Source organism: Amphiura filiformis, chromosome 1 (genome assembly GCF_039555335.1).
Source record: "Amphiura filiformis chromosome 1, Afil_fr2py, whole genome shotgun sequence".
Lineage (NCBI taxonomy): Eukaryota > Metazoa > Echinodermata > Ophiuroidea > Amphilepidida > Amphiuridae > Amphiura > Amphiura filiformis.
Genome location: NC_092628.1, coordinates 52,170,922 through 52,195,302, shown reverse-complemented (window position 1 = coordinate 52,195,302; position 24,381 = coordinate 52,170,922). Strand labels below are relative to the sequence as shown.

General features: G+C 37.2%; 1 protein-coding gene across 1 annotated transcript in view; it reads right to left on the bottom strand.

Annotated features, from left to right (window-relative positions):
- The window catches only part of LOC140148675 (high-affinity choline transporter 1-like), a 106,675-nt gene that overhangs the window by 2,496 nt on the left and 79,798 nt on the right, over window positions 1–24,381 (bottom strand). The window contains 4 exon segments of the mRNA XM_072170710.1: window positions 652–866; window positions 3,741–3,894; window positions 5,810–5,935; window positions 7,039–7,187. Coding sequence (XP_072026811.1) covers window positions 652–866; window positions 3,741–3,894; window positions 5,810–5,935; window positions 7,039–7,187 — 644 coding nt within the window.

Here is a 24,381-nt window from a genome sequence, read left to right as displayed (position 1 = left end):
TCTGTGATTCTGGCTGATCAGATATCCTAAACAACCCCCCTTGAGCAAATGGCTATTATAGTTATAATATCAGATGTCAACATGACAATTGGCTTGATTGTAGCTATGTACTCAGAAAAGCCAAGGGTTCAGAAATCCCGGCCCCCCAATTCAACACAAAAGTTGGCAACCATGAGAGTTGAATCTTTTAAAGACCCCCTTTACAATGATTTTTCATCAAATTTACCCCCTTTTTCATGCAAAATCGAGGACAAAATTTGGCCAAAAACAACCCCTTTTTTGTGGTTTTCAATGACTAGAATTTCCAACACCCCTTTCAATGACTAGAATTTCAAACACCCCTTTTCAGTGACACTAAATATTGACATAAAATTACTGCATTTTCCCAAGTACCCCTTATATCCAAATTTTGCAGACAGTGCAAATTAAATACCCCTATTTTGCTGATTTCACGGTCAAATTTTGCAGACTGTCCAAATTAAATACCCCCTAATTTCCCAATTTCGCGGTCCTCGCTACTGGTAAAAAAATTACCCCTTTTCCGCGCTATTTGGTAACTCTAATGGTTGTCAATTTTTGTGTTGAGTTGGGGGGCCGGGTCAGAAATACTGAGCTCCTATATATAAGTTACGCCATATTTGATATACTTACACTCTGACGGATAAGAAGCTGATACACATTGCGTGTAAACATGGAACTTGCTGACAAAATGGAGGAATCTGCTGATGACATGACAGCCGCTGACACTGCTCCCAACCCGATGAAAGATATCACTGGTGGCGTCAAATACATGATCACCAGGGGCAAAATCAAGGCAGGGTTGTTTTCTGGTTCTGTTGCATTCTTAATGTTTGTCTGAGTCCAGTCTAAATTTAAAACAAGTAGAATGTGACTGATTAAATTAGGTGGAATTTGACAGTTGTCAATAAAAAAAAAAAAAATAATGGTTTGTCTCAAAGCTCACGAGTGGTTTGAAAACAAATGCGAAATGCGATTTTTTTTATTTATTTTTTTTTTTTATTCACGACTTTTTTCATGGTATTTGGAGAAAAAAATCTGATTTTCGCCAAATTTTTCTGGAAAAAAAAAAAAAAATGTCCGCATTTGTTTGTTTTTTTCCAAATCTCACGATTTTACAAATGCGCGCGTGAGCTTTGAGACAAACCTTTTTTTTTTGCCTAATAATCTTCATAATCCAATTCTTAATCCCATGGGCACTACTGGCTGAATTATCAGCTTCAAACAACTCATTTCATTGGGCTATTCCATTTAAAATCCACACGCCCTCTGTGGAAGATTTTGGAAATATCTGCCACAGGGGGAGTGTGAATTTCAAATGGAATGAACACATTAGCAGCTCCATTTGTAACCCACCCTCCCTCAGTGGAAGATTCAGGTTGAATTTTTCTCAGAGGGTGTATAGTGAAATTCAAATGGAGCTGCCAAATGTATTCATTCCCTTTGAAATTCATACTCCCCTGTGGAAGATATTTTCAAAATCTTCCACACGGGTAGTATGGATTTTAAATGGAATGGCCCATTGTTACAAAGAGGGCTATATCATGTATGTAAGATCTACAAGCTCTACTTTGATTGGATATTCAACTGATTATATCATGTAATTAACCAATCAGGGACTCTGTAACAAAGCCAGTAGTGCATGGGTTATTATACCATAGATACAGTACCTCTGCACTTTATTGTACCTCAACTTTGGTTGTCAGGGTGTCAGTACTTTTTGACAAACTTGTACGCTTGCATATTTGCTCAGCGGGATAAGGTTAGCATGACTATGTGATTTGATACTGAGATCAGTAAAATATGTACCTATGTCCCTAACCTGCTTGAGGTGAAACAAAGCATAGTCAACAGATTTTACTATTTAAAATTCAAAATTGTCTTTCCTGTGCATATGCCTTGTGCATTAAGGTGGGGAGGGGAGTGCTGAATTTCCATAAAGTGGACCCTTTTCCTAAATACATCCACTGAATTATATGCAAATTAACCTCTCTAATTATTGCCTTTGTCAGGCTACTTTAAATGGTTTAACATAAAAAAAAGTCATAACTAGTTAATTTAATTTGGACCTTAATGATATACTTTTCTCCTGAAAAGTGGACCTTCTTCTGTCACTTTGGTGGAATGCGTCCCTCTGGCGCCCCTGCACCCCCTGGCTTTTGTCCTGCAATAAGCCTGTACAGAGTACCAGATCTCATCATACTCAATTACCTTTATGAACCAAAATGACTAAAACATTTTCCACCCTGATGTGGCAATGACGTCAAAACATTGAGGCAGCTGTTTCGCGCGCATCTATGCGACATATATAAGCGTGTGCGTGTGTACGCCAGTGCTTTGAGCGAACACTAGCGATTTGTAGCTGCACCCAATGAAATGTGCATTAAACGTCACTGCCACATCAGGGTGGAAAATGCTTTAGTGCTGTTTCATATCATGATCTTTTCAAAGACAACCCAGTAGGATTAGTGAACTTCAATATGTAATTGGTTGTTGCACTCCTATGTTTGTAGCAAAGATGCATGGATCTTGTGCAGTGCAAATTAAGGAATATAATTGTATTAATCATGTTGATGATCAAGTGATACTTGTGTAATAATCCTCCATATAATAAGAAGTACCTGGATTGACAGTTCGGATACAGTTCAGATTCGAAGAAAAACTGATGCGTCAGCAAGTATTTAGACTCTGCATAATTTCAGTAGTCCACGTGTTCTTCGAGTATACTGCCCTCTCCTAAGAAACATGCCATTTAAAAGTAGGATACACAGACTGTAAGGGTCTGTCTGTAGCGAGCCAGGAGTGAGCTAGCACTGTGTTCCAAAAGTGAGTTTGGTAGTCGGAGTTGACAGTTAAAACCATGTAGGTGTTAACAAGTCTAAAAATGGCATGATTTCCATAGGCAGAAGAAGTAATACTGATCGAGAACTCGTCTTATTAAACACTAAGACTTGGGCCAAGATGATCTGCGTATTGTTCTTGAGCGCCCACAGAAATAAAGAAGTGGTACATCGACAGTCTTAATTAAAGTATGTTGTTTCATCGCCTCTCGATTGTGTGTTTCTCCAAATCAAGAAGAACCCGGACCCAGGGATTGTAGGTCCCGTTCGCGTGTAATAATTATGTGTTTGTTTATCATGCAAAACATTCCTCATAACCGTCATCCCTACAAGGGGATCCCTACACTTGGTACAATGGCAACAGATTAATACTAACCATTCCTGATCATTCTGACACTCCCTGTAACCGTTTTCGTTAATGGGCATCTTTCTGCCATAGAGGTTTCTCATTCAAGTTTACAATGTATTTCTGTAAACAAAACATGATGCTTTCGCACTCAAGATGTTGGGTTGATGTCTTTGTTTTAGACACCTTTAGTTATAGTAATGTACATAGAATACAGTAAGCAAAAGAATTAAGGTACCAGTTATATTCACCCCTGTATATCCTAAACAAAGACAGATATGTCATAATTGGAAGCAGAAGCTAATAGCTGCATATTTTAGCTCAAATTTAAGACCTTATTTGTTGAAATTGTTTGAGAAATAAAGACACAACGATCCTAAAACAAATAAGAGTTGTACATTTAAAAGTTGCAGTTTGCTCCATTACATGTCCTATTGATTTGCACACAAAGGGCTTTGTTTAGGATATACAGGGGTGAACTTAACTGGTACCTTAATTCTTTGGCTTACTGTAGTATTTGAACATAATGTACTTACTTGCACTCGTACCAATAGCACCAATAAGTATGGGTGGAACGGCCATCACAATACAGCCAACGGCAGCAACATATGATAACAATTGCGCCCTCTGTGCAGTTTTTGCAGACAATACTCGTTGGAAGTACACCTGCCAGGGGATGCCACCGAACATCTGAAGTAAAATATACAAAAGTAAACATTATGCAATATGCACTATCTATCTGAATCCTTTGAAATGGTTATTTTATACAGCACTCACCATAGTACCAAGTGCAGCTGTGTTCAGGGAATTTCAGAGCAATTTTATTCAATAGTCATTGGTCATAAGGGGCACCAGTGTTATTCATGCCAATTTCAAGTTAATAAAAATGATATCATAATGGGGGAAATCAAAACTATGATCTGAAAATGAAGGCAGTATGTATTGACTTTCCTTGAGCTGAGCAAGTATTTTCTGCATGCCCTGAATCCCTGGAAATATCTTGAGCCAGTCGGACCCTAATTTTATTTCTTCCACCAAAGCAGCTTTCTCTGCAGATTAGGTCGATGATCATTATGAACATCCAAACTATGTCACTGGGACAGATTACAATTGCTTGCAGAGAAGAAAGGCAATTGTTTACCTTTTTAACATACACAGCATAAACATGGAAGTGAGGTTCTGATTGGCTGATATATCAACACTTCCTTTGCTAAGAAATCCGCACAGCATTGCATGATCCTGGCGCAACCCTGTTCTCTTTACCTGATAAACAGGACTCACACATCGCCCAGTGCCATTCTTCCATGGTAGCAACTGTAGTTTGTAACGATGCAAGGGTTAACACTGTATACATCATGTTCAGTGATTATTATTTGTACAAACCCAAAAAGAACATTATATTCATACCAAGCCCTCCAAAAGTCCATTTCTGAGTTAACTTTGGGCCCTCTATGTATGCTTAGGCCCTCATTTAGAGCCCTGAGGCTGAGCCTGGGGTAGGGCACTCCTCCATTATCATTGCTTATTGATGCACATCAGTATCATAGCCAGGATTTTAGTGTGAGGCGGCAAAGCCAAATTTCTGTCCCCATTTGTCAATTTTTTGTCCCATTTTCAGTAATTTTAAGGATACTTTACTCTCTGCTGTCCCCCATTTTCTCCTTGAAAATGTCTGGGGACCAGTTTGTCCCCCTCCCCCTGCTATGCCCATGATGCACCTGTTTCATAATTTGTAGAGCATAGTTTTAGGTTAATAAATTTTACCAAGCTATTTGCACCTATAATCATCCTGCCCATGCTGATTCAATGAAATAACATGAAATATCAATGTATACTGCCCTCTGTAGATCAAAAATGTTTTTTTGTGAGCGAGGGACATCATAGCATCATGCAATGTATGGGCCTACTGAGTAATAGTTATATATTAGGCTAAGTAAAATTTTAAAAAACATGTTTCACATCCGTTTTTGAAAAAAGGAAGAAGGGCTTTTTATTTTTTATCACAAAATCGGTGTAAAAACCCATACTTACAAAGCTGTTTTAGCGTAAAAAATATTGCCTGGAAAGAGGAGGAGGCCTTTTTATTTTGTTGTTCTAGAGGTAGGACCCCTCTAATGATCTCAAAACCTTCCAAAAGTGTTTCTTGTATATTAGCAAGGCTATAGAAAGCATCTCAACTTCCTAGACATATTTTTTGAAAAGTTGTAACTTAATTTCAAAAAGTAAAACATAATTGAAGAAACCTCAAAAAAGGAAGAGGCCAGGGACATGAAACAGTTTTTTTTATTTGGCTTTATACATCAGATTTATTAAGAAATTATGTTCGGCTAAAAAAATAAAGTTTGTTCCCTGTAAGTGGCCTTTCAATACAGGTAGTCCATTTTACTTACTACACATGACTTGTGCGACTGAAAACCCCCTAAATCTTATGAACACGTTGAGGGGCACTGGTTAAGGAGAACTTGCTTAGTAGCTGTGCCATGAAATATTTGATCATGAATGTGTTCTTATCATACTTGTACAGCCATCTGGTATTTAATCTACTCCGAAACATAGGCAAAAGTGGATCAGGTCTTCTAGAATTTCTTCCAAAGTGAACACATACCAGCAGCAAAGCATAGTCCATCCATTGTCCTGCAAATGTATTATCCCATGTTCCTATCCATTCTGTTGATGTGGTTTCAATAGGTTCCACAGCTTCATTTACCAAAGCAAATGGAATACACACCCACTGCATGGAGGAGAGAAAACAAATGAATCAGTCAAGGGATAAGAGGAAAACAAAAATAAACAAACAAACTAGCAATAGCAAACAAACAAAACAACAACATTTAAGGTTTCTATTGTCAACCATTTCAATTAATAGCTTTTGCTCAGTGTGACAATTCCTTTTGTTTAGTACAAAAAAAAATTTCCGATTTATATAGCGCCTTTTTCCCAGATCTTGACAGATTCAAAGCGCTGTAATTTCGCTGCAATGGTGAATCATCACAATCAGATCGCATCAACTAGGACAGTTGCAGCCGAACCTGGCACAGACCTATCAGCACTTAGATGGTAACATCCACCAATTTTCTGTGCAGCTCCCCAAATTCCATTGGGTGAAGGAAGTTTTTTTTGATATTACAAACAACTAATCACCAATTTTTTTAATGCAGGAGGAAACCGGTGATCCCGGAGAAAACCTGCGAGAGCGAGCATGGAATCGGGATAAACCAAATGCACATACAGTCCTTGGGCACGGCCGGGGCTTGAACCTGGGACCTCAGTGGTGCAAGGCGAGGGTACTACCGCTGCGCCAACTACCGCTGCGCCAACTCGCCCTCCCAAAACATATTCAGGCTATTTTGACCATGTTCATATGATTAAGCTGAGAAATGGTGGAAAAAAGTTTTAAATAAACTTAAAATTATTATCTTGATATACTATAAGATGTTCTTTCAGCATTTCTAATAAATTTTCAGTATTACAAAATATTTTGCGAATGACAAACTGTCCACTTATTATGACAATTATTCAAAATAGACCACATTTTGACAAATTAAAATATTTTCAGGTTATACAAGTTTAGCAGTAACTTACCATATCAAATTATTTTTTGACTAATAAATATTCCATTAATAAATATTAATTTGTTGTTTAATTTTCATTCATTAATATGTCACAACAAATGGAATATTTATCAAAGAAAATAATTTATATCGAAATATTATAAATTGTTCTTTCATCATTACAAATACATTTTCAGTATCACAAAATATTTTGTGAACGACAAATTTTCCACTTATTTTTGACAAAATATTTTCAATGTCTACAAGTTTAGCAGTGACTTACCAAACCAATGAATATGCATATGAGTTGGATGACGTCAGTGTATGCTACTGAATATAGGCCACCAAAGAATGTGTAGAACACAGCAATACATGCAGAGATGATCACTGAAATATTTACATCTATATCAAGAATTACACTAATTGTTGCTCCTGAAAAATAGAAAACACACAAATCATAGAATCAATGAAAAGTGAAAATGCAGCTTAGTATATGTACTTAAAGCAATAATGTGTGATTTACGTAAAGAATAGATTCCTATTTAAATGTTTGTTTTCACTGATTACATTATCCCCTTTTATTTTCGAGCCAAACAAATGAGGTATAACGAAGAAAATCGCGATTTCATTCCAGCACCTACAATGCGTGTACTACGCTCGCCGATCGTAACATGTAATACTACACGGAGCATCGCGCTCGACGTGTGTACACATAAACTGACATCCACGGGAGATGTTAGCAAGTATTCGATCGATGAACTCTGAATAAAACCGGGTCGACCCAGTTTTAATATAAAAAGTTAAATTTTAGTCTTTTACGTGGTATTTCAGTACACCACTGGGCATTATAATTATGCAAAAAGTAGAAATCCGAGTAAAATAGAGGGCGTCGCTGTGAAGCAAATCACACATTATGGTAGTCTCCTTCACAGCCAGTTTGGTTATGCTCCCTCCACACAAACAGTCTGCCAATGGCCACTTATAACGCCCTTTCTGATTGGCTACACGTATGTAGCTGTAGAGCTGTACATACGGGAGCTTGATTGACCTCAGTCAGCTGGCGAGATGGCGGGTCAAAATTGCTCATGAATAATTAAGTAGCCGTCTAGCCGATTGACCAATTGAAAGCTTCGTTTGACGTCAAGCTGGATGACGTCGTCAGAAAACCGTTAGCCAATTAAAAAGGACCAGTTCGTCATCATTGGCAGACTGTTTGTGTGGAGGGAGCGGAACCAATCTGGTTAAATGAGCCAAATCTAAAATCTGAAACTGCCACAAAAAAAGCTTTTTATTTTGTATCAAAAAATGACACGCACGCAGGTACACCCCTGTATGGTATTAATGCAATCCCCGAATACACCCCCCCATGTAGCCTCCAAACATGGACGCCATTTAGGACCGCGGATGGTCCCCCACTGCAGAAAGGTCCACGGTTTATATTGTGCAAAAAGAGTGTGTGTCCTTGTTAAACACCTAAGCACCCCTACACACATTACAGCAGAGATATATCCGGTACTCAAGTAACATTTTACAATAGCCAATCTGGTCAGGTAATAATAAAGAACTACCGGTATTGGCAAATATCTCAACAAAAAATCAACTCCATAATGTTGTCTTATTGTTGACCAGCTGCTTGCCTCAAGCTAACTGCTGGTTAAACTTTTTTCTAAATTGTCTAATATTAAAGCTAACATTCTTCATGCTAAGATAGTAATAATAGTATTTTGTTATTGTTGTTGTTATTAGCTTAGAAAGTACACTTAGGGGAAAAAACATCAATTTTTCATATAATTTTTGGTGTTAGGGGAAATTGCTTTTCACCCTAACATAATACTTAAAAGTGCTATTAATATTGTGATTTATTCTGTACAAATATTCAAATTTATGCAAAATTTAGGTGACAGGCTTTCTGTGGCAGAATAAATTTGTATATTAGAGACTGCCACCATGCATGCAAATTTGAATAAATATGCAAATTTGCATATTTTAATACTTTTTAACAAATTTATTATTATTATTACATTATTGATCATGATTATTGGATTGTATTATTGCTAGCATCATTGCAGCCATCCTCCTCCTCATCTAACTAAAGACATATGTATGCATTTTGGGCTCACAAAAGTAAAACTGAAACATACTACAGGCTCAAACCTATGGATGAAGTGAATATTATTCCTTTATTGTAGCACATGTAGTACAAAACCCAATGCACTGCCTACTATTGTTCATGTTTCTATATTCAGACTTGCTGTCAAAATGTTACCATTATTTGCTGATAAAATATGTGCATTATATACTCATATAAATATTAAATGATGTATCCTCCAAGTCCAAGCAGGTCCGTACATATGGAGGGGGTGCCGTTGCAGCAGCCCCGACACACACACACAACAAAGGTCCACTTTTTAAAAACCAGGTAAAATTTTCCAAGAGGTTCAAATTAGAATGTATAGAGTCCACTTTTGTATGTATTGGGGGGAGGGGAGGTCAACATTTTGGAAATTCTGCACCCCCTATCATATGAACAAAATTGTATGTGGGATATGGGACTGCCTCCAGGGTATTATAATGATTTTTAATATTATGTGTCACCCTGTAAGCTAAAACTTCTGAGATTTCAAATCTTCCAAAAATGTTAAGAACTGGACACAAGTAATAAGAAGTGGAAAAGTAGGTCATAGGAAACTTGCATGCATCAAAGCAATTGATTATCTACACTGTAATCAGTAATAACTCTTTACCTTGTTCATTTGATATCATTTAATTGGTGATGGGTAGTCAGTAGTCTAGTCTATTTGCTAGGATAGAGACAGCAAATTTATGACCATCCAAAGAGGCAGATATTGGGTGATTCCACACCAGATGCGGAAACTGCATTAAAATGCATTGCAGGGATGTGTTTCAATGTGATCTACTCTTGTGCGCCAAGACTGCATCGTATTATGACCACCCTACATGCACAGAGCATCGCACCATAAGCACCAGCTTGTCCAGGATCTTTTTCTGCAGGGGGCTCAGAGGGGCTTTCAGAGTTTCAAAGTGCGGGGGGAGGGGCTTCAGCACCCAAAGCCCCCCTGGACACGCCACCGATTAGCGCTCCTACATGCACTGTACTAAATGCACTTATAAGAAACACACGCACTATGCAATCATTTCGCAGAAACGGATTTGAGGGCCGTGTAGACACTTTGTACTATGAATTTGCATCCCAGGAGATCGCATTGAAACAGTTTAATGTGGATTCCGTGTGGAGTTACCCAATATTTGCACACACTTGCACAAATTGGACTAAAAAGTGGAATCTGGAGTCCGAAACTAATATTTGGGATGACATTGTGGTAACTAAATCCACTAAGGCGTCCACAGTATGATGAAATCAAACTGAACACTGAATATGGGATATATCTAGCCACATACTGGTATGCAATTTGATTTCACCACAAATTGAATTCTGCAAGGAGCTCAGATTCGTAAAAATAGATTTCCATGATTTGGTCAAAACCAAAGGGCTTACATTCAGGAAAACATAAAGTAAACAATAAATTTGGGATGTTAAGTTTTTCTAAAAATTGAAACACTTTGGATATTAAAAAAAAATGAATTCAAAATTTTCTTGGATTTCCAGCATTAATACAGGACTATATACTAATTAATACATAAGACTATATAAATGTATACCATATAAACATCTCAAAAAAAGTAACTAACCCCCCCCGTAAGCAATGACCATTATTCAAAAACGGGTAATTGTATTACAAATCTGAAAAATGTGTTGGAAGCAGAATTTATTTCTGCACATTTTGACACCTCATTTGTAGCAATTGACTAAATATCGGCGCCACAGCATACATTTAAATCAATGTAACCCAAGATTTGAAAGTTGCAGAAAATTGTATTGATTTTGTATTCAGTGTAATGGAAGGAAATCTGTGTAATGATATCTGAGTGTTTTTGTATTGTATATAATTTGTATGTAAGTGCAACTTTCAAATCTAGACCTCACTACATTAAATTGACCAGGGTTTTATTGTTTTCTTGGCTATTGTATCAAATGAGGTGTCAAAATGCACAGAAATAAATTCTGCTTCCGACGCATTTTACAGATTTGTAACACAATAGCCCCTTTTTGCATAATGGCCATTAGTTAAGGGGGGTTAGTTACTTTTTTTGAGATGTTTACTTCAATGGAAAGTTTTAACATATGATATCAATCATAAGTAACCCGTAAAAAATCGTGATCACACATTTTGAGGGGTAAATTTGGCTTCAGATAAAATGTTTTACACATGACACTGAATAAATGATTTTAATTGATTGAAATGGATTTACTGGGTTAATTCATGCATTTCATCTTGTTTGCTTCACCTTGCTTGGGTGTATAATGGGAGCACTAAAAGGGATCATCACAATCCAAGTGCTGCTGAAATAATCTAGGCTTTTAATCCTAAACCAATTCAACCAATTGGTTGAATTATAGTTTTAGAGGGAGGGCGGGTTAGTGTAGTGGTCTTCTCACTCGCTTCTCACCGCTGTGGCCGGGGTTCAATTCCCCACGGCACCACATGTGAGTTTGGTTGCCGATCCATGCTTGTCCTCGCAGGTTTTCCTCCGGGTGCTCCGGTTTTCCTCCTGCATCTAAAATTGGACTTCTTTCCATATCTCTGTCCCATCATATCCGGATGGCATCCCTTGAATTTAGTAGCCTCTGAGCACTATTGGGATTAGCCTGGCTTCGGCCGAATGTTATAAATAAAAGAATAAAAAAATTAGTCATCCAAAAGGCAAATACATCCCGTCTAGTTGACAAGCCTAGTCAAGATCCGGTTCTCCATACTGCTATTTTACCCAGTTTTGATTTGCTTTCACTTAAGCCATGGAAGAAGATACTAAAACAGTTATTACATGAAGCCCTGGGTACAACTACAAGCCACAAAACATTAGCTTTACTCTAAAGGGTGGGGTAGGCAGTGGTCTTTATACATCAGTTTGGCGATACTGGTCTAGCAGTATGATGGGATTGGTAGCTTTTAGTAGCTGAGTCCATTGCTCCATCTAGATATATGTGGTTACAGTATCTTACAGATGTCGGCAAATTTTACCAGTTTTTGTAGCAGCTCATCATCATCTCCGGCCGGGCATTATCTGCACCATTGCACATAATTCCTGTACTTGCCATTCCCCTACAGCCTGCAGCTGGTGCATAATACACAAGTCATAAAAATAAATGGCACCCGGGATGGCACCCATTTGCTCCATTTCAATCTAGTAAATGGCATGTTTATGTTGTCAAGTTGTCTTCCAAATCCCTGGGTGACTGGGAACATTAAATGAAAGCATAAATCCTGGCAACTCAGTATCTATTGCTAACTATGTTGAAGATATGCGTTTAAGTAATACCATTATCAGATTACGTGCTGTCGTTTTTCTACAAAATCTGATGATAATTTCATGGGAAATTTTCAGTTGTTCAGATTTTAAAATGTTAATAAAGGTCAAAATCATATTTTGCATTAAGATACACAACGTAGTATATTACAATAGATTAGTTTTTATCAACAAAAATTAATTATCATGTTCATATCAAGAACCACAAGTCCATGAGATTTTCAGCATGTTGATATCTGTCCTATGCTAAAGATTTAAAAATTGTGATTGGCTGTCACATCTACTGTTCATTTCAAGTTATTTGTACCATTCAATAATAAAGTTTATTGTATCTATACAATAAACAAATTTACCCCCTGTGAAATAGACTAACCCTGGTCCAAGCTTGTGCTTGGACAAATCAATATGATTGATTTATTGATTGGTTGCATAGTAATGGCTTTATGCAAGAGCCAATGGGTTTAGTGACTATTGTTTGAAGTAGCCAATGGGAAGTGGTCAATAGCCTTGTGATACTGCCCAGTTGGTCAGGGACTAGGCACATTTGCTATCTGTCATGGAAAGGAGTAGGTTTGGTCTCCAATGTGAAGAAAATTTTTCTAACACAGAATTATTTCCATGGAAGGGAAAACTTATTCTTTTCAAGGAAATAGTATTTGCTTTTATAATGATATAATCAGAGGTGGTTAGAAATAGCTATAAATTATTCTGAACGAAGGAAGCATAATCGCAAAATATGTCAGCAACTAGTATCTAGAAACACTGATGATAGGAATATGGCAGCCATCATGGGAACACAAAATATATTTAGCACCTTGATGGATTTTTGAAATTTAGGGGTGCAGAATTTTGAACCGATCGGGAAGGCAAGACATCGCTCATCCAGCAAAATCTGCAGCAATCAAGGCTGTTAATTACCGAATGCTGAATCTTTCAGCAGAAATGGAATTATATGGAGGTGTAAATGAAACCCCAGTCGAGCATCCATGCAGCAGCTAGCAGCGAGTCACAGCAATGAGTGGGATCGATTTGTTGATCACTGTCGGATGATGGCGAAATCTGCGTGTTGGGATCAAGTATTGCAATTTGGGAAGGCCAGCTGGGCAAACACCGGTTACAACTGTGATTATGTACATGGATACTTGCTTGGACATGGACGTCAAAGCGGGTGAGCAAATTTTAAGTAAAGTTAAAATTAATTATAAACATGGACTCTATCGAGTTCTGAAACTCCACTACTTGCGGTTGCTGGAGTAAATAGGCTCTACTCTTGATCAATTTCAAATTCATGAGTGATTAATTTAGTTATGGTCATGTGATCATAACATCTTTTTACTTTGTGTACGAGAGATAAAAATTATCATAAATGGAAAAAATAAATAAATAAATAAAAATAAACAAATAAATAAAATAAAATTGGAAGATAAGTATCCTGTATAATTCGGACGGTTTAGGTAGGGAAATTGGTTGGGTAAACGAACTGGCTAGGGAGGTGCCTAGGAAAACATGGACGTGGCAAAAATAAAAAAGGTGCAGGTGCCACCGCTGATGCGATAATTGTTTTGTCAGAATTCAGGAATAATTAATTAGTTGCTCATGTGATCCACTGGATCAAAAAATTGAATGAGATCTCAAATAAAATAATGGACAAATTATTGGGGGCATGAATAAGTCATGGTGTGTGTCAGGTAGGGAGAATTGGTCAGACAATCAACCCGGGATGGGCTCATGTCAGTTTGGCGTCGAAAAAAAAAAAAAAAAAAATGAAGTACTTGACTAGGTAAGAAGTGAGGGCACCCAGACCATATATAGTAAATAAAAATTTTATATTGGTTTGGTAATCAAACATTTTGGCTAGGGTGAGGTTTGTGCCTTCAATAAAAGGGGTGCCTTGGAGCCAGGGTTTTGGAGAACTGAGCAAGGAAAAATTTAAAAGGGGTGCCACTGCCACATTACCAGATTAGTTAATGCACCGGTATTTAAAATCTATGGTGAATGTATAGGTAATTATATGCATTTATAAGATTGACAGGGTGCATGTGATCATATAAATATCCTTTTTCAAGGGGAGAAATATTTTTCCTTTGTTGAATGAATTCAAAATAAATTTGCAGAGCGATCACCCAACAGGGCAAAAAGAGGTCAGAGGTAGAGGGTCGGTGGTTCATGAAATGTGGGGGCGACCACGGAACCTGGACAAAAAGCGTCATGGTAAATCCGGGTTCATCAGGGTTCAAACTGGTAGGGCCTATAGATTTGTAGGTTCATGAAATTTGGTTAGGGTTAGTTTTGGATTATTCAGGGTCAGATCGCCATAGGTTGTCGCAGGATCATGAAATAGATTATATTGGTAATCCAACTGTTGGATTTCAGTTGTGCAATACTGGATAACAATTGCATGGTATTTCATTTTATGACTTTTGAAGCTTGTGGTGCGTCACTCCTCCCTAATGATTATGTTCAGTCAGGGTGAAGCATGATGAGCCTAATTTCTTTTCTCAGCATTCATGGTTCATAAGTTCAAGGTCATAATGTAGGTTAGAAGGTACAGATTGTTGGAAAATATGGGATTGGAATTTGAGGTAATTGGAGAGCAAATAAGATATAAGGCTCAAGGAGTTTGCATGGAACTTGGGGAAATAGAGGAGCAGTCAAAGTCATAATTTCTTGGGTCAGGCTTATCAGGGTCACCTGAAGACATTGTATAAAGGTCAGATGGTCATGCAACTTGATAAAAGGGGTTCCAGCAGATTCAGGCAATAGATAATAGTATCAGGTGTTTACGGAGCTTGGTAAAAAGAGGTACGTAGCATAGGAGGCTAAAAATGTTCAAGATGTTGGCTTTACTCATGGTCATCCGAGTCCAGTCGTAAGACAGGGGAAATGGGGAAAGCGACAGGATTTGGGTAGTAACATCAAGTGAAGTAGTCATTTGGGGGATCAATGGGAGGTCATTCAATGTTGGTATTCATGAGGCTCGGAGAATGATCCCATTGAAACTTAACAATTCACCGGGAATTCACAAGATTTCGGAAGTTGGGGAGCATATCAGCATTTCATCAGGAAATTCCTGTCCCTCTCGTTAGTAGGATAAGGAATTTTGTGTAGCAACAGCGAAATGAAATAGGAATTTTGCATAGCGGTAAGGTTGACCGCAAGTTGCTTCCCAGTTTCTGTTTTCTTTTTCTGATTTATTTCAGGTTGAATCAACATATTGATGCTCGCAGTTAATAATGGAGGCTTTGTGACATGGATGATATAAAGAATGATATAATACGTTCTGGACATTATTTGGACCATTTATACCACATCTAATGATATATCCGAAGCAAGATTCTGGTAGGACAAGACGAAGTGGGACGGGAACACTTTCAGTGTACAATGCGGACATTATGTATTTTAAGGGCACGTCTATTGCAAAAACAAGTTCATCTCTATTCGAGGAGAATAATTATTAAATTACAAGTTGACACTTGTTGCAACTTTTTATGCATGTTTCTCCTGAAAAAAGAAAATTGTGTGGGTGAAGTTCAGACGTGTTCGTCCCCGCTTGAAGCGAAATTAATTTTCAAGGTAGCCGGTTGACGACGTAAGTAAATGAAGCGGACACTATATCATGCTCTCATTTAATACTTGTGTAACACAATCACAATCACTTTGACAAGTTTGACATTAGCAACATGGTTGCTGCAACAATGAGTTGTACTAATATTTACCATAACAATGCTGCATAATAATATGCAGACTATTTTGTTCTCATTTCGGAAACAAAGCCTCACACAGTATTGTTACTATGCGTTTGCTTTGTAATATTTCATCCAACTGAAACTATAATAACTATAGCATTGCAATATTGCACAGGGAAATCAGGTACACGAGTTTGTGGACTTAACACGATTTATATGCTAGTCTCAGATTGATCACGCTGTAATAATTTTTTTAAAATTTTATCAGCCCAAATATTTAATATGATATTGATAAACATATGAATTGGAAGATCGCAATTGGCAAATATATAAGAAGAAAAAAAAAAGAAAAAAAAGTGGCTGATTTTATCCATATTTAAAAAATAAAAAATAAACTTTTAAAAATTTGTAATACTTAATTCAGAGGTTTTGTCTGTGAACAACAGTATACATTATGTGCATTGAGAATGTTTATAGTCCCTTTTGGCAAAGCAGGCACAGTCATTTCATGACGTCAACCTCTTTCTAGGTCAAATCTGTCCCGTTCGAATGAACTCATCACTTAAGTTGGGTTTTTTTTTTGCAGAATATAAATTTTAAGTCTTATTTTCATTCTCAAAATATTAGCTTGCCAATGATATGATGTTGTCTGAGCAATATATATGACCATTGAATGCCATTAATTATATCGTTACAATGGCCGATAATCTCATTCTCTGGGAACAAATGATAGATAATATATAGATACTGGTACATGCAAAGTTGCCATATTGTGTGTAATTATTGAGTTAGGCACCGCAGGTAGCCTAACTCGCTAGTATGTTCATGTCATTTCTATCGTTTATTATATGACTATTATACATTGAGTGCTCTCGAGTTTCTACGCCTTACAACGATCACTGTTATGGAGTCAATTTACTTTACTTCATTTCCTGGGCAGTAGTACTGGGCATAGATACTGGTATGCAAAATGGGTTGGCTTGGCACTATGTTGGCAGCCAAAGCAAAGTTGCCATATTGGTTTTTAATTATTGAGTTAGGCACTGCAAGTAGCAATCTCGCTAGTATGTTCTTGCCGTTTCTATCGTTTATTATATACATTGAGCACGCCCTTACAACGATCACTGTGTTATGGAGTTAATTTACTTCACTGCACTTCCTGGGCAGTAGTAGTACTGGGCACATTTGGAAATATTTGCCCAGCTAATTAATTAGTGAATAAAAATACATCCATTTGAGTGCCTTCTGCGAATTGACAAAAACAGCATTTTGCTTGTTATGTCATCAGGAGTGGATCGCACTGGCTCAGGTCGAGGCCAGTGGAAGCTTAGGATAAGCTGTTGCACCAGCATGTATCAATGTTCAAGGGTGGGAAATTGCATGGGTGTTGTTTCATAATAGGAGGAATTCAATCACCAGGGTGCCATGGGGTAGTAAGCCAGGGGTCATCCTACGTTCTCAAATTTTCTCCCAAAAATACTATTAAATAGAGGAGTTTTCGAGTTTTCGTAGCCCGCTGCTACCAAGATTGTTTTTCTTAGGCCCAAGGCCTTAATAAGTAAGCCTATGTACAAGTAGTACATAGGGGGAGGATAAACTCGGTGCACAAACAAAAATAGGCACAGGTTTGGCTATTATTCGGCAATATATATACTGTGGGCAGCTTGTACCTCTTCCTTATACACAAAAGGTGTCTTGTTTAAAGGTGTCTTGTAAAATTTGAGATACATTAAATCTCAAATATCCTTGTGTTTGTCAATGACATCAAGGGTGCACATTTTCAAGTGATTTCTGTAAGGGGAATTAAGCTGTCAAAAGGGATAGCTAGGGTTCATAAATCACAATTGAAAAAAAAAAAAAAGGAGGGGGTTGGGCAAATTTCTGTGCCATAAATTTGTTTAGCGGTAAAAAAGGACAGGGCCACAATTTTATCTTGAATCCAATTATATGAAAATAATTGGATCACCATAGGTAATTGCATAAGTGTTTACAAATAGTAATAATTAGTAATTAATAAATTTGAGAAATAGTGCATGAGAAGTTGAACGAAATATGTCAAATATCCAGATTACTTTCCTGAATGTTTCCGGCTTCAGGAAAGTAGGATTAATGTATATGCACTTTTCTAAGGAATTTATATTAAAGGATTGACTCAATAAATGTATGTAAACTTCTCTTGAGAAATTTTCTCTTGAAAAGTTAAGCCAAGTTTGATGTATTGGAACGGTACCCTTTGGGTCCGTATTTTATTGGATGTTAAATCCAAGTCTGGTTTACAAATAAATGGAGATACTCCTGACGGATATGCCAGCAAAAACTTTTGAGTAAAATGTGCCTTATTTCATTTGGGGTAATAAAGTTTATTGTATCTATACAATAAACAAATTTATCCCCTGTGAAATAGACTAACCCTGGTCCAAGCTTGTGCTTGGACAAATCAATATGATTGATTTATTGATTGGTTGCATAGTAATGGCTTTATGCAAGAGCCAATGGGTTTAGTGACTATTGTTTGAAGTAGCCAATGGGAAGTGGTCAATAGCCTTGTGATACTGCCCAGTTGGTCAGGGACTAGGCACATTTGCTATCTGTCATGGAAAGGAGTAGGTTTGGTCTCCAATGTGAAGAAAATTTTCCCACCCACCACACCCAAAAAATTAGGTCATATCCCAGTATTCAATACCTTTGTGGACAGTTACTTAGGAGCAGTAGTTGGCTAGGAAGGCTTCCATATCGTCCGGGACATAGAGGTACATAGACCTAAGGGGTATTGCGGTCTGCATTTTAATGATAGCTACTGGGCATGGGCAAATTACCAGGAAGAGGGCGGTAGCTGACCAAGGGAGAGGATTCATGAAGTGCACATTTTAACTTCTCTTGGAGAGGTTAGGCGCATTTGGGTTTTCAGATCTAGGCGTTCAGGAAATCCCTTTAAAAAGGGCTCTGTAGCTAGCCGGTTAATACATTGCTGTTAACTTCTTTTTAAGAAGTTGGGCCACACTTGCCGAGTGTAGAAAGGGCTCGAGAATACCCTGGAGGGCTCCGTATCTTACAAGAAATTAATTTGGGTTAACTTCTCTGCAAGAAGAAGAGTTGAGCCACACTTGTGTGTGTGTGCAAAAGGGCCAAGGAAATTCCTTGGAGGGCCCCGTATCTTACGAGGAATTAATTTGGGTTAACTTCTGCAAAAAGAGAAGTTGGGCTACACTTGCATGTGGGCAAAAGGGCCAAGGAAATTCCCGGGAGGGCCCCAGTATCTTCTACGAGGAATTTGTGTTAACTTCTTTGCGACACAAGAAGTGGGGCCACACTTGCGTGTGTGCAAAAGGGCTCGGGGTAATACCCTGGAGGGCCCCATATTCTTTCATTAATTCATTTTCATTCATTCATTTCTTTCATGCATTTATGTATTGTACAAGGAATTAACTCATATTCAACTCATTCATTTTCATTCATTCATTCATTTCTTCATTGCATTCATTTATGTAACTTTCAAGGAATTAATTTTGGTTAACTTCTCTATGATAAGAGAAGATTGGGCCACACTTGTGTGTGCAAAAGGGCCCGGGAAATTCCCTGGAGGGCCCGTATCTTATACAAGGAATTGTTGGGTTAACTTCTCTGTGAGAAGTTGGGCCACACTTTGTTCGGAGAGGCTCCGTACTTTACGGATAAGTAATGTAGGCATGGGCTCGGGACATTACCGGGAGGGCGCCAGTATCTTACGGGTGAGTAATTTAGGAATTGGCTCGGGAAATTCCTGGGAGGGTCCCGTATCTTACGGGTGAGCGGACACTGTGTGTAGATGGGAACAGACTCTGTATTTACGGGAAAGTAAGACTATCCAGGTCAAAAATTGTATGCGGTAAAAAGGACAGGGCCACAAATTTTATCTTGAATCCAATTATATGAAAATAATTGGATCACCATAGGTAATTGCATAAGTGTTTACAAATAGTAATAATTAAGTAACTAATAAATTTGAGAAATAGTGCATGAGAAGTTGAACGAAATATGTCAAATATCCAGATTACTTTCCTGAATGTTTCCGGCTTCAGGAAAGTAGGATTAATGTATATGCACTTTTCTAAGGAATTTATATTAAAGGATTGACTCAATAAATGTATGTAAACTTCTCTTGAGAAATTTTCTCTTGAAAAGTTAAGCCAAGTTTGATGTATTGGAACGGTACCCTTTGGGTCCGTATTTTATTGGATGTTAAATCCAAGTCTGGTTTACAAATAAATGGAGATACTCCTGACGGATATGCCAGCAAAAACTTTTGAGTAAAATGTGCCTTATTTCATTTGGGGGTAAGTAATAATTTTCCAGTATCTTGTACCTTAAGGGGTGGGGTATGAACGTTTGGACAGTATTTATTGTGGGACATTAGAGCACATCAGACATATCGAATTGCATTCTGAATATGAAGAATGTCTTTCTGATATAAGATAATTTTCATTTTTTTTTTTTTTTTATATAATACAAATTTTATGACAAATTATTAAAGTTTGATATTTTTCACATTTTTGATATATAAACAGTACTCGAAATTTTATAAATCTAATGATATATTCTTAAAGTGTATGTAGCTGGGAGGAAAAGCCGACGATCAATTGAAAATTTTGACCTTTCATATTGAAGATATAGATTTTTTCCCAAAAAGACCGAATTTTTTTTGGTGTTTTGGAAAAAAAATCCATTATCTTCAATACGAAAGGTCAAAATTTTCAATTGATCGTCAGCTTTTCATCCCACCTACATACACTTTAAGTTCATATCATCAGATTTATAAAGTTTACTTCGAGTATTAATAAATATCAAAAATATCAATTTTTAATCATTTGCCATAAAATGTGTATTACATTGCGAATTTCAAAAAAGAAAATTATTTGATACCAGAAAGACATTCTTCGTATTCGATATGCAATTCGATATGTCCGATGTGCTCTCATGTCTCACAAAAAATACTGTCCAAACGCTCATACCAAACGCTCATACCCCATCCCTTAAATAAATAACATTCTTCTGACTTGAACAATGTCAAAGTTGTTGATAAAGTTCCTCTCAAAGCCCTCTGTGGTAAATCGTTTGACGACTCATCTAAAATGGCTCATCATACATTATCAAGTGGGCCACTTAACAGAAGAAAACAGATCATTATCAATACAATGTGCGGTGACACCGAAAACCGCCCCTCTATACCCACGTTGTCGCTATAACCATTTTATCTCCAACTTGTTATCTTGGAAAACACAGCCTCTACTTATGCTACAATTATTAGCTGTTTGAGTAATACATCTTTTACTAAGTAACATGAAGTATCCTCTTGAGACGACGTCCTCTGTGACGAGGATGAGTATATTTGAACATCAAGATGGAATCTCGATAGTTTTTATGTAAATTTCACATTTTCATCTGATGGTTTATTGAAGGAAATGATGATGATATTACCGGAACCTATAATTTGCTTTGGCATACAAGCTGTATCAAAATGATTAGTAACGATCAATTTTCATTGATCAACAAAATTTAACTTTTTTTCTGGTGACTTGGATTTAAGAGTTGTTTTTAACTAATTTGGGGTCGCTGATTTCAAATATGGCATCAGTTTTTCCCTATCAGGTCAAGTTTTTTTCTATGACAAATGGTGAAATTTCATGAATTACTATTTAGAACACATATGTTTAATAAGCAAGGACAGGATGAGTTATACTTTTTTTCTTTTTTTTAAAAAAATATTGTACATTAAGTGGAATTGGACTGATAAATACAGCTTAATAGCAGACAATCATACCTTCCCATGATGCTTTGCACCACATAATGGAGCTCTGAAACACATGGAATCTTGTATATTTCTACATGATTTATAGTCATGCATTTAATTGTTATACAATCAGATTTCAGAACATCAATTAGAAAACTTTTTGTACCTTTATATAGTTGATATTATTATGTCAATATTTATGCATTTACCTTTTGACTTTAAATTGGGTTCATGTGATTTAGTAACTTTATGGACCCGGGCAATACACCCTCTCATATAAGCGGGGGTATACCAAAGAGTGAAAATTTGACGTGATATGCAAAAACTAATGCTATATTTGGAATCAGCGACCCAAAATTACCTAAAAACAACTCTCAAACCAAAGTCACCAAAAACTGTGTTGGGCAGTGTAATGAATGAATGAGTATGACACATCAAAATTCAACATAAGTCCCAAATAATTTGTAGATTTATTGTATAACAAGTCTCAAAACTATATACATTCTGGGCATTTCAAGGGTATCCAATGTTATATTTGGAAAAGGCAGGCTTTTCAATAAACATCAAAATTGATGGATACTATCTAATCAATTTGTTACAGCCTGAAAGAGCTCACTCTACATAACATGATGATAGCAAAACAGAGTGTGTGAGTTAAGTTTGTGTATGCATTGTGTATATACCCCCCCCCCCCAAAATTCAAATCCTGTAAGTGCAGAAACTGCACATAGAGGTTATCCACTTTACTCATGCGTGACTTCTAACAACAGGCGCTGATTCCCGTAGTATTCCTCATTCAAGCCAATTCAATGCACGACCTCGGAGTTACCTGCATGACTTTGGCGGGCTATTTGAAGCAGTCATGGTTGCACATGCACATACTTCTTTTGAAAATCCTAAACAAGGTATAGCAGTCGCCTATAGGACATGCAACTTATAGAACACGCATAACCTCTATTGTGGAGACATTTGTAAGTTGTGTACCATCCTTGTGGAGATATTCCTTTTACATATCTGTTTAACAATGCAAAACTGTGTAAACTATGATGATTTGGGCAAATTTAAACTAATTAGTGCAAAATAAGTTGAATATACAGGGGCATGTAAATGTAATTCAATCTTGGTTTTCTCACGGTACGACATGTTCAAAATGTTTTTGAACAAAATTGAACCAAAAACTTTTGAAAGCAAAACTTTTGAATGCAAAAATACAAATTTCATTTGTATTTTCGATGATTTGTTCAAAAACATTTAAGCACAATAAAATGGGGACAATAAATTTGGCTACCAGAGGTACTGATTACAGTCTGTATTGGGCTATTCTATTTAAAATCCACACTACCCCTGTGGAAGATTTAGCTAAAGTCTGCCACAGAGGGAGTATCAATTTTGAATAGAATATGCAATTGGGTAACTTCCATTTGCAATACTTACTCCAGTTGTGGAAGATATATGTAAAGCCATAATACAGGGGGAGTATGGGTTTCAAAATTATTAACTCTGACCAATTACATTTGAAAAACATTCTCCCCCTGTGGAAGATATTTCCAAAATCTTCCACAGAGGTAATGTGGATTTCAACTGGAATAGCCCATTGCATTTGTTTTGTAAGAAGACATTCAGACTGATTTGCCTGCCTGCCCATCGCAATATAATAATATCTGTCTCTGACATCACACAAAACAGATTCTCTGCATCTTTAAGCAGAAACAGTCGAGTATGTAACAATACACCATACTATTTGACTGCTGCATGCACTCACTCCATCGTGTCTATATCGCTATACTCGCCACTTACATAATACTGTTTAAACAGAAAAAATTAAAGAGGAAGTAAAAGCTTTGCCAACAATCACTCTTACACCTCTTATGATAATTTTTCTTACAACCTTTGTTACTTGTTTGATTTTTTTCAGTTTTTTTTTTTCAAAAGAGATGGAATCACAGGTGATGGCACCTATCAACACATGCCTGCAGGTAGTTTGTCTATAGTTGTTACTGATGGGGTCATATTTCTGTTTCCTTTCTTTCTGTTTGAATAACACCATTTCTGATAATTTTCAAAATGGTAATGCACAGTATTTTTCTACTACTTAGTTGTTTTTTCTTTTATAACTTTCCTACCAATTCCTAGCCTGCTTTCTTCTCCCTATATCATGAGCAAACCTCTACTGATTTGAGGTATAATTTCTGCTGCTCCTCTTCCTTTTCATATCGTTGTACCACGCATATCATGAGCAAACCTCTACTGATTTGAGGTATAATTTCTAATGACGCATATTGAATTTCCATACAAATTCTTGACCATAAAAAAATACTGTAAAGATTTGTCTAATTGCGGAGAGCGTGGCGCAATGGTTAGGGTACGTGCCTTTAGTGCATGAGGTCCCGGGTTCAATTCCTGGCGGTGGCGATTTGCTGGGATATTGACTTGGAAAAAAAAGTCTGGAATTAATTGGCAACATCTGTAGATTAATTTCAGACTTCCGCTCTCCCCATGGTTCATTTAGAATTGGGTAAATGAATCATGAAAGTACTCCGTCCTTCGGAGGGGACATTAAGCCCTCGGTCCTGTGTGCAGAGAGCCATGCCTGTACATGTATCTCGCAGCCAGTTTCGAAAAGAGTAGGGTGTTAACCCCTGACTGTTCCCAACCCGTCCCGGTGTTCAAATGGACCCCAATGGAAATAAGCTTCAATAGAGGCTTTCTTGGGTTATCCAGGGTTGTCAAACCCGAACAAATCAAATCAAATCAAAAACATGGGCTTATTTGCCGTAGGGTAAAT